Here is a 13,557-nt window from a genome sequence, read left to right on the forward strand (position 1 = left end):
AATGTGTCTTGTATCATTTGTCTATAGGGTAAGTTTACATTTAATAATTTATCTTTTCAATTTATTAATTTTAAATTATTATAATTAATTTTTGAAAAATATTAATATATTTTAAAATTATATATATTTTACATATATAAATTTATTATTATATATATTTTTATTTATATATACTTTTATTATTATTATTTAACTTATTCATTCCTTAGATATTTCTCTTAAATATATATATTCTAAGAATGATTAATCTAATGTGATATAAATGATATTCGTTTAATTATAACGATAAAATAATACAAAAATACGAAGGTTGACTTTGACATCAAAATATTTGAAACACAACGAGATTAACCATTTGAAAACAACAATAAAAACATAAATAAAACATGATCACCAACAAACAAATAAACATAAGCATTAAGGAACTCGAAGATTCTTTAGAAGACCAATAATTCATCAGTCGCACCTCCACAATTTTTTTGAAAAACATCTCCTTTATCGTCATAATAATTCCGTTATGGATTAAACGAATCAGTCAAACGCGATCACTGAACATCATACAGTTCTTTCTAGTCATATATTCCACTAGAAAATAATCAAGATAGGTTCATCGACTCAATCCAACCGAGCTCACAGTTTCTATTCAAGACAATCGACCATTCACTTAGACATGTATTGCACAAATATATTCATAGATGTTGTGTATTTATAAAAGTGGAAAATGATCACCTATATGTGGATCATGTAAGCTATTCATTTATAAAATGTGAGAAATGATTAGTTACAATGTAGATCATAAATCAAGAACAATATGGAAATCAATTAAAGTCTAATTTTATTTATTTTTACATTAATCGATTAGGGAGTTTTTATATATGTTTGAAACAAAAATCTTCCGAACATTACTAAGTTTCAATCTCGTAAAAACATATATTGTTAGAATGTAACTGGAATTGAATTACTAAGTTTGGCGGGGACATAATTTGAATTCAAAATTCTTTGCTTGTTTGATAATTGTGAGTTTCCTATTCCAAATATGAAAGAACACATTGACCCTATTTCTGAATGTAGGGCATGAATGGGATTCAATAAAATCCTCATTTTCTTTCTTTTAGTAGCCACCAATAATTGGAGACGAAACCATTGACGTCGCCGGAATCCATGGAGTCTATCGGAGTACTCATGACTTGTCCAATGAACGCCTACTTGGAACAAGAACTCGACAAGCGATTCAAGCTCTTCCGCTTCTGGCACTTTCCTCAGGAGCACACCTTCCTCAGCGAACACTCTGCCACAATCCGCGCCGTCGTCGGAAACGCCTCCATCGGAGCAAACGCCAATCTCATCGACGCTCTACCTTCCCTGGAGATCGTATCTAGCTTCAGCGTCGGCCTGGACAAAGTCGATTTGGCTAAGTGCAAGGATAAAGGAATTAGGGTTACAAACACGCCGGGCGTGCTCACTGAAGACGTCGCCGATCTTGCTATAGGCCTGATGATCGCATTGCTGAGACGACTCTGCGAATCCGATCGGTACGTAAGAGGTGGATTATGGAAGAAGAAAGGAAACTTCAAATCAACCACAAAGGTTTGATTACTGTGAGTCTGTGATAACTGTTTCATAATTCGATTCCTTTATGACTTTGAATTTGAATTTGATCATGACTTGGTACATACAGTTCAGTGGAAAATCAGTTGGGATTATCGGACTGGGGAGAATTGGATTGGCGATCGCGAAGAGAGCCGAAGCATTCGGTTGTCCGATCAGCTATTACTCAAGATCGCCAAAAGCAACCTCAAACTACTACAAATACTACCCAACCGTGGTGGATCTGGCTTCGAATTGTGAGATTCTGGTGGTGGCATGCGCCTTAACAGAAGAGACTCGACATATAATCAACCGTGAAGTAATTGATGCATTGGGGCCGGAGGGGGTGGTTATAAACATTGGGCGAGGACCGCACATAGATGAGGCGGAGCTGGTGTCTGCGTTGGTGGAAGGTAGATTGGGTGGAGCAGGGCTGGACGTGTTTGAAAATGAACCTGAAGTGCCGGATCAGCTGTTTGAGTTGGAAAACGTGGTTCTAACTCCTCATGTGGGAAGTGGAACGAATGAAACTCGAAAAGCCATGACTGATCTTGTGATTGGAAACTTGGAAGCTCATTTTTTGAACAAACCATTGTTGTCTCCTGTAGTTTGATCTAATTGTGAGTAATTCTTTCTAATCTGTAGTCAGCCATTTGCTTAATTATCCATATATGATTTTTGGGTTATATTAATTTGAGTTTGTTTGTGTTTGTGTTTGTGTTTGTGTTTGTGTTTGTGTTTGTGTTTGTGTTTGTGTTTGTGTTTGTGTTTGTGTTTGTGTTTGTGTTTGTGTTTGTGTTTGTGTTTGTGTTTGTAACCCTTGAGAAATCCCTTCCGTAGCTTAGCATGTGTTTGGTGGACATGTGGCAATACGGAGGGTCGGGGTGGCTCGATGTTCGATTCAACCTTGGTTTGTGTGCCAGACATGTTTTTAAAATAAAATATTATTTTTAAAGATTTATATAGTACCTATTAACTTTTTAAAATTAATTATGTAAAAATAATTAATTTTATTCAAATATTAGTAATATGAGCATTTGTTACAATCAAATGACGATTTAATTTGAAATTCAGTTTAATTAAACATAATTAATTTAATAAAGATTATTTATTTGAAGACAAAATCGTTAATTGATTTTTAAAAAATTAATAAAAAAGTGTATGTGTATAAACATATTTTGCACTAGAATTTCGTTTTTTGGTTCGAAGTTTGGTGATACTCGGAAAAGAGCTTTCGCGCTCCATCCTCTATATCCGTCCGAAAACGGTGTCTACTTATAAAATTGGTTTTTAAAAATCGGTTGTATAACGTTTGAGTTTTAACCAATTATTCTTCTGGGTATAGTCATGTTTTTAGGTTTAACGTTATTTAAAAATATTGAAACATCAATATTTAAATGTTGGTACATGTTGTGGATGATAACTATGGTGGAAATATTTGAAGGATATTAGTTATTTTTAAAGGCATCAGAGTTTAGAAGTAAACACCAAACAAACCCTTGTTGAAATATTTTGTGGAAATATCCCAAAAATATTTAAAATGCATTTTCTAATTTTTCGGGATTTTTAGAAAATTATTTGGAGTTTCAAAATTGAAAAAATAATTTTGAATTTTGAAAAGTGGAACCAAATAAGCCTTAGGACCAGATTCCTAAGGTTCGGGTTCAATTTTATCGGTCGGGGTCAAAGACCCTCGACCTGGGCTCAGGAGCTCTTGGTCTAAGTACCAGAGTCTCTCGGTTGAGGTGCTATGGACGCTCGGTCCTTAGCTGATCTTACAAGTCTAGGTGTAAAGACCTATCAGCCCTGGACTAGCTTGGGGCTAAGTTTATCGGTCCTAGACCTGTGAGCTCTCGGTCCTAGGTCCAAATTTCATCGGTCCTATGTGAGAATCTTCAGTCGGATTCCACGGTCCTCGGTCATACTCCTAACTCAAGAACACCAGTCTCGGTCTTAACTCAAGAACATTGGTCCTTGGTCCTATGTCGATTTTCTTGGTCCTAGACTCACAAATCTCGATCCTCAAGAACACAATAATTCATTTTTTTAAATTAGTTTTTTTACTCTAATTCTTTGATCCAAGAACTTGGATAACTTCACAAAGCTCCCAGGAACATGTTGATTATCATCTCAAGGTATGGATCGACCTGTATGATGATCAATTTGTTCAAAGCAGTTTTTGATCAAAAATTAAGTTTTTGATTTTAAATGTGTTTTGAAGTGAAAGGAGATATCCAATAACTTTTTTATAACACATATATACTTTATTGGTACCAAAACAAGAATACTAGTTGTTCATTTTGACCAATTCAAGAAATCAAAACTTCCATTTTATTTTGAAAATTATGATTTTGATCAAACATGATCAGGATGGATCAAACATGATCCAAATGGTTGCCCAACATCATTTCAATCATGCTAGGAAGCTTTCAGGGTTGTGATTCGATCGAATTAACCCAAGAACAAGAAACTCATTTTTTTGATTTTGAAAATCCAAATTTGAGTTTTGTTTGTTAGATCGATTCATCGATTCTATCATATCCAAATAGTTCTAAATGATCTTATGATTAATATTCAATCATAAAATCACATAAACAACAATCATACAAGCTTCTGTAATTTGAAATATAAAAATTTCAAAATCAAACTGTGAATATGAATTTGAGGATGATTTGAACCAAGGATTGGAAGACACTCTTTAATCCTTATCAAAGCTTTCTGGATGCACAGATCTAAGCTTGAGAGTTTTAAACAAAAACTTTGAAAAATCTGAAGCTTTAATGAAGAATATTGGATTTTTTATTTGAGGCTTCTGTGTTGGTTGGTTCTTTGGAATGACCTTAGGGGAGGTATTTTTACTCTCCCAAGGTCAGTTGAAGCTTTTATTGTCTTGAATCTACCAAAAACCATTAATGGCTTTGGGCTGTTTTTGACAAGTCGTCGCCGAATAGGGTAATTCATCCCTATTTTGATAAGGAGAAATGATCATCATCGTAAGGTGATCATTTCAGGATTTAAATGATCTAAAATGGTGGACTATTATAACCCCCATGATTTATGTCTTATTCCATAGCTTAACACGTGTCAAGAGACACGTGACAATATGGAGGGACTACCGTGAGGAAGCTTGAGGTTCGATGCGTTTCAACCTTAGTTTGCGTGCCAGATATATTTTAAAATGAAACATTTAGTTTTTAAAAGATTTTGAAAATACATGGAGAGTAAAAAATTAATTAGGTAAATTAATTAATTCTTTGTACAAATTTTAAATAATTTGGGGGGCTATATAACAATTTAACCTAAACCCAATTTAAATTAATTAAACATAATCAATTTAAAGATTATTTATTTGAAAATCATAGTTGCCAATAGATTTAATGAAAATCAATAAAATGATACGTGTACAAATGTATTTATACCCGAATTTCTAAAAAAAAGTGGTTCGTTGTCTGTTTATGCTCGGGAAAGGACTTTTGTGCTATGTCCTTCGCGCCCGCCTAAGGACTGTTTTCAAAATTCTTCTAAAATAAACAAAGTCTAACTTTCATAAATCTAATTATAATATTTCTTATCTTTAACTAGTAGTCTATGTGTCCTAAGTAAGGATATGTTTTAAATAATTGTACAAAATTATTTAAAGAAGGGGTGTGTACCTGATGCGCCGATGTTTAGATTTAACAAAACTTGAAAATATTAGAGGATAATGTCAGAATTAAAAAATAAATTCCAAACGGGTTCTTATCCAAAACATTGGTTTAGGAAATATCCCGAAAATATAAAAAATCTCATTTTCTGATCTTTTGGGATTATTTGAAAATTGGTTTGGGTTCGAAATTACAAAAATAACTTTAGATTTTGAAAACTGAAACTAAACATGCCTTAGGACCGGAGTCCTAAGGACTAGGTTCGGTTTGGCCGATTTAGGCTCGGTCGGGCTCGGTTACGACCGATGTGGTTCAGACCATGGCTTGATCGCATGGGTCGAGAGACCAGAGAACTTGGTCCTAGGCTCAGTCTCGAACTCGGGTAGCTCGGTTGAAGACTGGGGAAGCTCAGTCCCATGTCAAGTCTACCGGTTTAGGTGCTCGGTCCTAAGGTTAGGGTTATGGTCAAGTTGACCGGTCCTAAGTCAAGTGAGGGCTCAGTCCTAAGTCAAGTGAGGGCTCGATCTTAGGCTAAGTGAGGGCTCAGTCCTAGGGTTAGGTTTACTTGTCCTAGGCTAAGTGAGGGATCGATCCTAGGGTTAGTTTTGTCCTAGGCTAAGTGAGGGATCGATCCTAGGGTTAGGTTTATCGGTATTAGTCATTGGTCATAGGGTTAGAGAGCTCGGTCCTAGTCCTTGGTCCTAACTAAAGAACATCGGTCCTACTTCATGGTCTTGGCTGAAGACACCGGTTTTGCTTCACGGTCTTGGCAGAAAATCGTCGGTCCTGCTCCACGGTCCTGACCCACAGTCCTTGCAGAAAATCGTCGGTCCTACTCCACGGTCCTGGCAAAATGTCACATGTCTTGACCCACGGTCCTTGTTCTATTTTCTCAGTCCTAGGCTAAAACCTTAGGATCGGGTGTTCTTATTTTGGTCCGAAATTTCAAAAGTCCATAACTTTTGATTAGGATCATGAAATCATGATCCGTAAGCTACAATAATTTCACTTGATCATGAAGAACAAAATCCCTAACATAAATCACGATTTTGAAGCACTTACACGGATAAATTTTAAAACACCATTTCTAGGTCAAATTTTGGAATCTTTTAAATTAGGCCATTTCAATGCCTGATTTTTGTTCCATTAACTTTTAAATGATGAATATAGTTTATCTAAATCAAAACAAGAACATCATAACATCAATAGAACAGTTTTTGAAGATAGAATCAAAATCTAAAAATTTTTAAAAACAAGATTTGATCAAACATGATCAAAGTGATGAAACAGTTGCTTGGAATTTATCATAACATGTTAACAAACATGTATAACAACTAATTGGATCAAAAAATTCATATTAAAATTAAGAACACAGATTTTCAAAAATCCAATTTTCAAGTTTTATTTTTATAAATTCAGTTTGATCAAACATGATCAAAACATGATTACAGTTGCTTGAAAATCATTCAAACATGTATAGCAACTATCTGGATCAAAAAAATCAGTTTTCAAGCTTTGTTTTTAAAAAAATTTGATCCAGGTTAATTTGATCGATTCTCTTTCAACAGAAAGTTCATACATGATATATATAATGATTCTTAATAAAGAAATCACACAATCAAGCATAAGAATATGATCAAACAAGAAAATTTGAAAAAAAATTAAAATTTTCAATCACAAATCATGATACAAATCATATAGATGCATATCAACAGTAAGAGAACAATCCTGGGGTGTGTTGACAGCTATTCAAGAGCCTAGATTGAAGCTTGGATCGTTGGAACATGTTTTGAAAAAAAAGTTCACTGGAATCTTCAAAGCTTGGATATAGGGAATGAAATTTGGTGATTGATGGGTTGTTGTTTGATCATTTTGTCTACAGACCATGGGGGGTATTTCTAGGATAGATAGGTCGATTGAGGAGGGGTAGGTCGGTTGAGGAGGGGTAATTTGAGAAAATATTACCCTCCGACGAACTTATCTTCAATCTTATCTCCGAAAGCTAGTAGTCTTATCTAGGGCATGATAGGGCTTCTAGATAGAGGAGTATCATAGGCACTAACGAGAGGAGCACGTGGCCGAAAAAAATCAAAAGATTTGATTGCCTGTGGAGGAAGCTAAAGCTTCAAGAAGATCGGACGTCGGCGAAGTCGCGATTCCGGTGAGCGCAGTGTTCCAACAAAGAAGACGGCTGAAACAACGTCGTTTCGGCTAACGGCGCCCTACGTTCTTTTAACGGTCAGCGACTTGACTAACAGGGTTATTCAATCCCGTTAATAGATCCAATGTGGGCACGTGCGCATGGCTTCGCTACATCCCGCTGCGTGGGAGCGTCTAGGCTGTTGGATGAGATCTGAACGCTCATCTGATGGTCCAGAATTCTACTGAAGATATTAAAAATAATTTCAACTACACATGATTATCATATTTTATTTTTATTTAAAGATTATTAAAAATCAACTTCTAATCCTTTTTAAATCCATTTTTTCACCAAAAATTTTACAAAAAATATTTTTAGAATCATAATAACAATTATGATCATATTTTATTTTATTTTTGGTATTTTTGGGAATTTTGGGGTCTTTTAATTAATTGGTTTAAGTAATGGATTAAACATAAATCATGATTAAATCATAATTAAATTTTTTTAACCTCTTCTTTGGTTTAATTTTGTAAAAATAAAAACAATATTTTATCCCCAAATTATTTTTAAATTTTTGTATAATTTCTTTAATTAGGATTTAATTATCACAATAATTAATCCTTAATTAGGTTTTAATTATTTATTTAAGTTATTTTAAATGTAAAAATCAAAAATATTATTTTAATATTATTAAAAATAATAATATTATTGAAAATAGGGCAAGTCAAATTTTCATGCTTACAGAATGCCCCTCTCAAACCGAGTTTAAATCAAACAAACTTAGTTTTTGGAAAATGTGGGTTAGAGGTTTGATAACAAAAATTTGTACCCTACTTACAATAAGGTAGAAGGATAAAACATGGATGGCACCAGATGCTGGTGAGGAGTCATCACAATGAATCATGGTTAGAGAGATTATGTGATCTTCTTTGTCTGTTGTCTTCTACCGGGAATAGACTATCACAATAGTCTTATCATGCGCTAGGAAGACGATAGGATGTTATTGGGATGAGTCATGACAATTGCTCATTCACTTCTTTTTGAATCCTACTAAGGGTAGACTATTACAATAGTCTTACCCTGCTAGGGAGTAAGTGAGACTCCAATTGAGGATGGATTACTACAATAATCCTATCATAACAATGACCGATGGTGTCTATCAACAAATATGACTCACTTGGGGATTAAAAAGACCTCTTTGTGAGGAAGAGTTGTTAAATATATTGTATTGAAATAACAGAAATATATATATATATGATGTTACAAATAAATTAAATATACTAGAATATACAAAGAACGGAATCACCATAATATAATGTTGATTTGAAGCATGTACTTATCACATTTCCCTTAAAACAATTTCACTGTCTCCCTTTATGCTGGAGGTTATCACAGATGGTTGTCTCCCAGGGTATTCAGCATTGGAATCACTACGCAACGAATTTGACAAAGTACCTGAATCGATCATCGGGTTTCAATGGAAATATGATGAATCAAAAACTTGGAGAACACTTGACTGAGTGAAAAACTTAAAGAACACTCGACTGAGTGAAGAACTCGAAGAACACTCAAGAAAATAAAGAAAAAATCTTTCGAATTCTAGAGAGATAATGAAATGAGTGAAGAAGAAATATGAGATATTAAGAGTTCCAACATGAAGGGATATTTATAACTGAAAATTAAACAATCACAATAAATTCATTATCAATCCAACGGCTGATAGTTCATCCAATGGATGTCATTCCTAGACTCTTTACATTTCAAGACTCTTGGCATTCGATCTTATCCATTAACATTCAATCTTATCCACTGACATTAAATTTCATCAAAAATTCACATTTGAATTAAATTAAATTTACTTATCCAAATTCTCATTTCCATTTAATTAATGGATTTAGTTTAAAATTCTAACAAGAGTCTCATGTTAGTAAGATTACCTATCGAGAAGTAGGACTCTCCTGAGGAATACTCTTTTGGGAATAAAATCTCACGGGGATAAAGGTAAAACTTCCAGGGATAGTGATAATAGTCATACCACGTCTATCAACAAATGGAATCCACTACTAGAGATTAGTCATAAAAATGACTCTCGAGGATGCCTGTAATACAATAGGACTAACTATAGGAGATGGTATCCACAACTAGGACTTTTCTGGGGAATAAAGAGAATTTGTTGTTGTGGATGAAGGAAGATCTTCTAAGTGACGTGACAACAATCACGTGGGATGGTGATAACAATCACGCTGTTTTGGAGAATGTAGCAATCGTCGCTATGTGGGGATGATCACAATCGTGCTGAGGATATAGGTTATAACAATGACCTATGGACAAGATGAGTGACAACAATCACTCTGGTGGGGATTGGTCATAACAGTGACAGGTATAGATACCTATTAAGAGATAAGGCTTACTCTTGTAGGGGATAGGCGAGAATATTCACTCTAAGGGGAATAGGTTATAACAATAATCCTTATAGTCGCCAACCTATTGGGGATGAGTTATAACAATAACCCATATAAATGTCAATATGTTAGGGATATGTTATGACAATAACCTATATAGATGCCTATTAGAATAGGGTTTTAAGAATAATAACAATGATCTTATAGGCCTATTAACTAGGGCTTTAGAGAGGCATTGTACAAAGCAACCTTCACAACTGATTGAAGCATCCCACTTCCGCTGGGGATTGTTTATGAGAGGAGTTGTCCTGATTGACAGATTATCTTTTTGAATCCGACAAAGTTTCCTTCGCAACTGGGTTAAACTGTTGACCTTGTGGGGAGTTTAACACTTAGGAAGCTTTCCTATAGAATTTTTTCCTTGCTTTTGAGAAGTGTCCTTCACAGCTAGGTGAAGTTGACGACTCTTTGGGGATTAAGGGAATATTTCAACAGAAACTCTTCCATTTGGCTTTACAAAGTGTTCTTCACAGCTTGGTTGACACATCGACCAGTTGTTTTTACATTATAAGGTGGTGAGTTTTAACAAAAGCTACTTGGGGAATGGACTATTCTGAATTCTGTCTTAGACAAGGTTTGAAAGCAAAAGAAATTCTAGTCTTATCCATGTAATAGGGTGACTTGGATTCGAAACGTGTTCGGGTCTAGAACAAGAGCATTCTTGTGTTGATAGGGATTGTCTCGTTTTTTAAAGATCTCGAGCTCCTTTTTCTCCTACGTCAAGATATGGATGATAAATTCGATCTCGTGCAGACGATTATCCAAGATATTAACTCGCGGGGAAGGTGACCATAAAATCAAGATGTTCGTGGTTCTCCCCAACCGAGCAAAGGACGACCACATCCTTTCCATATTCATTGCGGAAGAGGCCGAGAGGATCGGGCTAGAAAATAAGTCTGTATTCCTCCACCTCAGATGGACAATGTGATGACGAAGCAGCGATAAAAAAGGCGGTTGACTAGCGATTCTCATTGTTGGCCCTGAAGATCGCGACCCTCCTTATATCCACAATGCCACGATTTTCTCAGGTCTTCGTCTGGATCCAGTCTCCCTGATGCCCGCTAAGAAGACCGCGTCAAAGAAGAATCTCAACTCCCTGACGCCTATAAGAAGGAGAAGGAATAGAGGACAAAGGGGCATATCGCTAAAAAAACTAATCTTCCGATGTAGGTTTCATCGTTTTTATTTTATTGTGAAGCTTGTCTGAAATTCTTATTCGAGAGATTGAGATTTGTGAGCGATTGTCAGTATTTTAGCTTGTCTTCTATAGCTGTTAAAATCCATTTGGAAACACACTATAAGCTTTACTCTGATTATGATTTCAGTATCAATTATCTTTTGAAGTTTCTGATTATGATTAGTTATATATGAATAATGTAAGTTATGCATTTATAAAACGGGAGAAATGGGTAGCTACAATGTGGATCATAAATCAAGACCAATATGAAAAACAATCACCTTAGAAATCACTCTGATTTTATTTATTTTTACATTAATGGAGGAGTTCTTACACATATAATGCAACATACAAATTAACTTAATGTCTTCTTATGCATTATTTGTATGTTATTTTGAAATTTATTTCTTTTGATTTGATGTTTTATTTTTTATAGTATTGTACCCATTAACATGCTTGGAGAAGGGAATTAAATAGTTTATTCTTAAGGAATTTAGTATTACATTTTTGGAAGGAATTGAAATGATAATCATTATGCACTATTGATGGATTAATATCTAGAAAAAACGATTTTCTTGGTGACTGATATTTTTCGTGTTATTGAAATTTAGGTTTGACTTGATATTCGTGTGTGAGGTAATACTATGTACATGATTAAAAAGTTACGAGTTCATAGCTAACAAAATCAATGTAATTCAAATCCACATCCAAAAAGAAAACCACCATGCATACAACTCATTGTAAGGTCCGTTTTAAGATCATATGTTAATTTATCTATTATGCTCTTTAGTCAACATGTAACAAGTTATTTAAAGTCAATTATTTTTCATCATGGTACAAATCATCATTTTTTTTCTTTGAATTTCTTGTTTCATTCTCATTTGAACACTAGTATAAATTATAGTTACCCACTTTACCATAACTTGAATGTTTGCATGGTTTCTATGCGGAATATATTAAGACACTCAACTCATTCATAAAATATGTTTGTGGAGCCTAAAATGGAAAATAAATTAAATATAATATCATAAAAACTTGACCTAACAAGAGGTCTTCACACCTATAGTCAATCGTTCTATATAAATCAATGCATTGAACTCAAAGAAAAATACAAAAATACCTATAGTCTATTATACTAAAATACATTTACAACTCACTTAATTAAACTCACTTAATTAAGGTAAGGTAGCTCAAATATATATATATATATATATATATATATATATATATATATATATATATATATAATGATCCTTAATTTTTAAAGTGTTTGGATTATCGGGTTGAGAGTTGTGGTTAATTTGGATATATATGTGAGAGTAAATGGATACTTGGGTCGGATTGTGGGTTGACCCTCTCATAAACTTAAAACGGTTAAAAATAAAATTAAAAATATTATAGATATGGTTCAAACTTGCAACCTAACAAAAACAAGTACAACCTTTTAACCAACTAAGCTACTAACACTTTATATTTTAAATTCAATACTAAATTTGATGAACGCGGAACATTTTAACAATATAAGTTCAATTTTTTAACTAACTAATATATATATATTTTAAAATGTCTGAATTATCGGCTCGAGAGATGTGGTTAATTTGGATATATATGTACTATGTGAGAGTAAATAGATACTTTGGTCGGATTGTAGGTTGACCCGCACATAAACTTAAAACGGTTAAAATACAAAATTTTAACCAACTAGGCTAATAACAATTTATATTTTAAATTCAACACCAAATTTGATAAACGCGGGACATTTTAACAATATAAGTTCAACTTTTTAACTAACTAATCTATATATATAATGATGCTTAATTTTTAAAGTGTCTGGATTGCCGGGTCGAGAGCTGTGGTTAATTTGAATATATGTGAGAGTAAATAGATATTTGAGTCGGATTGTGGGTTGACCGCCCATAAACATTTTTACCGTAATATATTTTTCACGATTTTTTATATTATTACTCGTGCAAATGCACGGGATACATGCTAGTGACAATAATAATTTTTAAAGTACTAAATATCACTCACTTAAAACACCTTAAGTTGAAGTGGATGTCATGACTATGAAGGTCATTCTAACCTCCTTCGTTTAAAAAAAGAAATACAATTTTTTTAATAATATACAAATTTTAAATTACTTTAAAATGTTTGATACCAAAAAAATAGTTGAAAAAAATCAAAAAGAGAAAAAATGCTATTTATTTTTACTTAGTAAATTAAATAAGAAAAAAAATATTATATTTATCAATTTAATATAGGAAAATATTGTGATAAATCCTGCTCATTTCATACAATTTAAAATTGAGTCTCAATCTCATAAAAATATCCAAATTCCACCTCGAAATATTATTATAACCTTATCACGACAACAAAATTGTGAACGAAAATAAGATTATAAATCTTAAGTGACTTTTCAATCATACATGAGAGAAATTGAAAAAAAAAAATTATACAAAAAAAAATAATAAATTTTAAAAAAATAGTCATGATCGAGACAAAAAATTTCGAACAAACATAGCCATGTTATGGACAAAATAGTCA

At 33.4% G+C, this 13,557-nt stretch overlaps 1 protein-coding gene across 1 annotated transcript; it reads left to right on the forward strand.

The window, feature by feature from the left end:
• The first annotated feature begins 1,122 nt into the window (after nt 1–1,122).
• Nucleotides 1,123–2,495, forward strand: LOC124932928 (glyoxylate/hydroxypyruvate/pyruvate reductase 2KGR-like). The gene is made up of 3 exons (XM_047473641.1): nt 1,123–1,587; nt 1,679–2,279; nt 2,386–2,495. Exons 1-2 carry the CDS (start codon nt 1,162–1,164, stop codon nt 2,198–2,200), a joined length of 948 nt encoding a protein of 315 aa, XP_047329597.1. The 5' UTR covers nt 1,123–1,161; the 3' UTR covers nt 2,201–2,279; nt 2,386–2,495.
• Nucleotides 2,496–13,557: the final 11,062 nt, after the last annotated feature.

This window comes from Impatiens glandulifera, chromosome 3 (assembly GCF_907164915.1).
Source record: "Impatiens glandulifera chromosome 3, dImpGla2.1, whole genome shotgun sequence".
Taxonomy (NCBI): domain Eukaryota; kingdom Viridiplantae; phylum Streptophyta; class Magnoliopsida; order Ericales; family Balsaminaceae; genus Impatiens; species Impatiens glandulifera.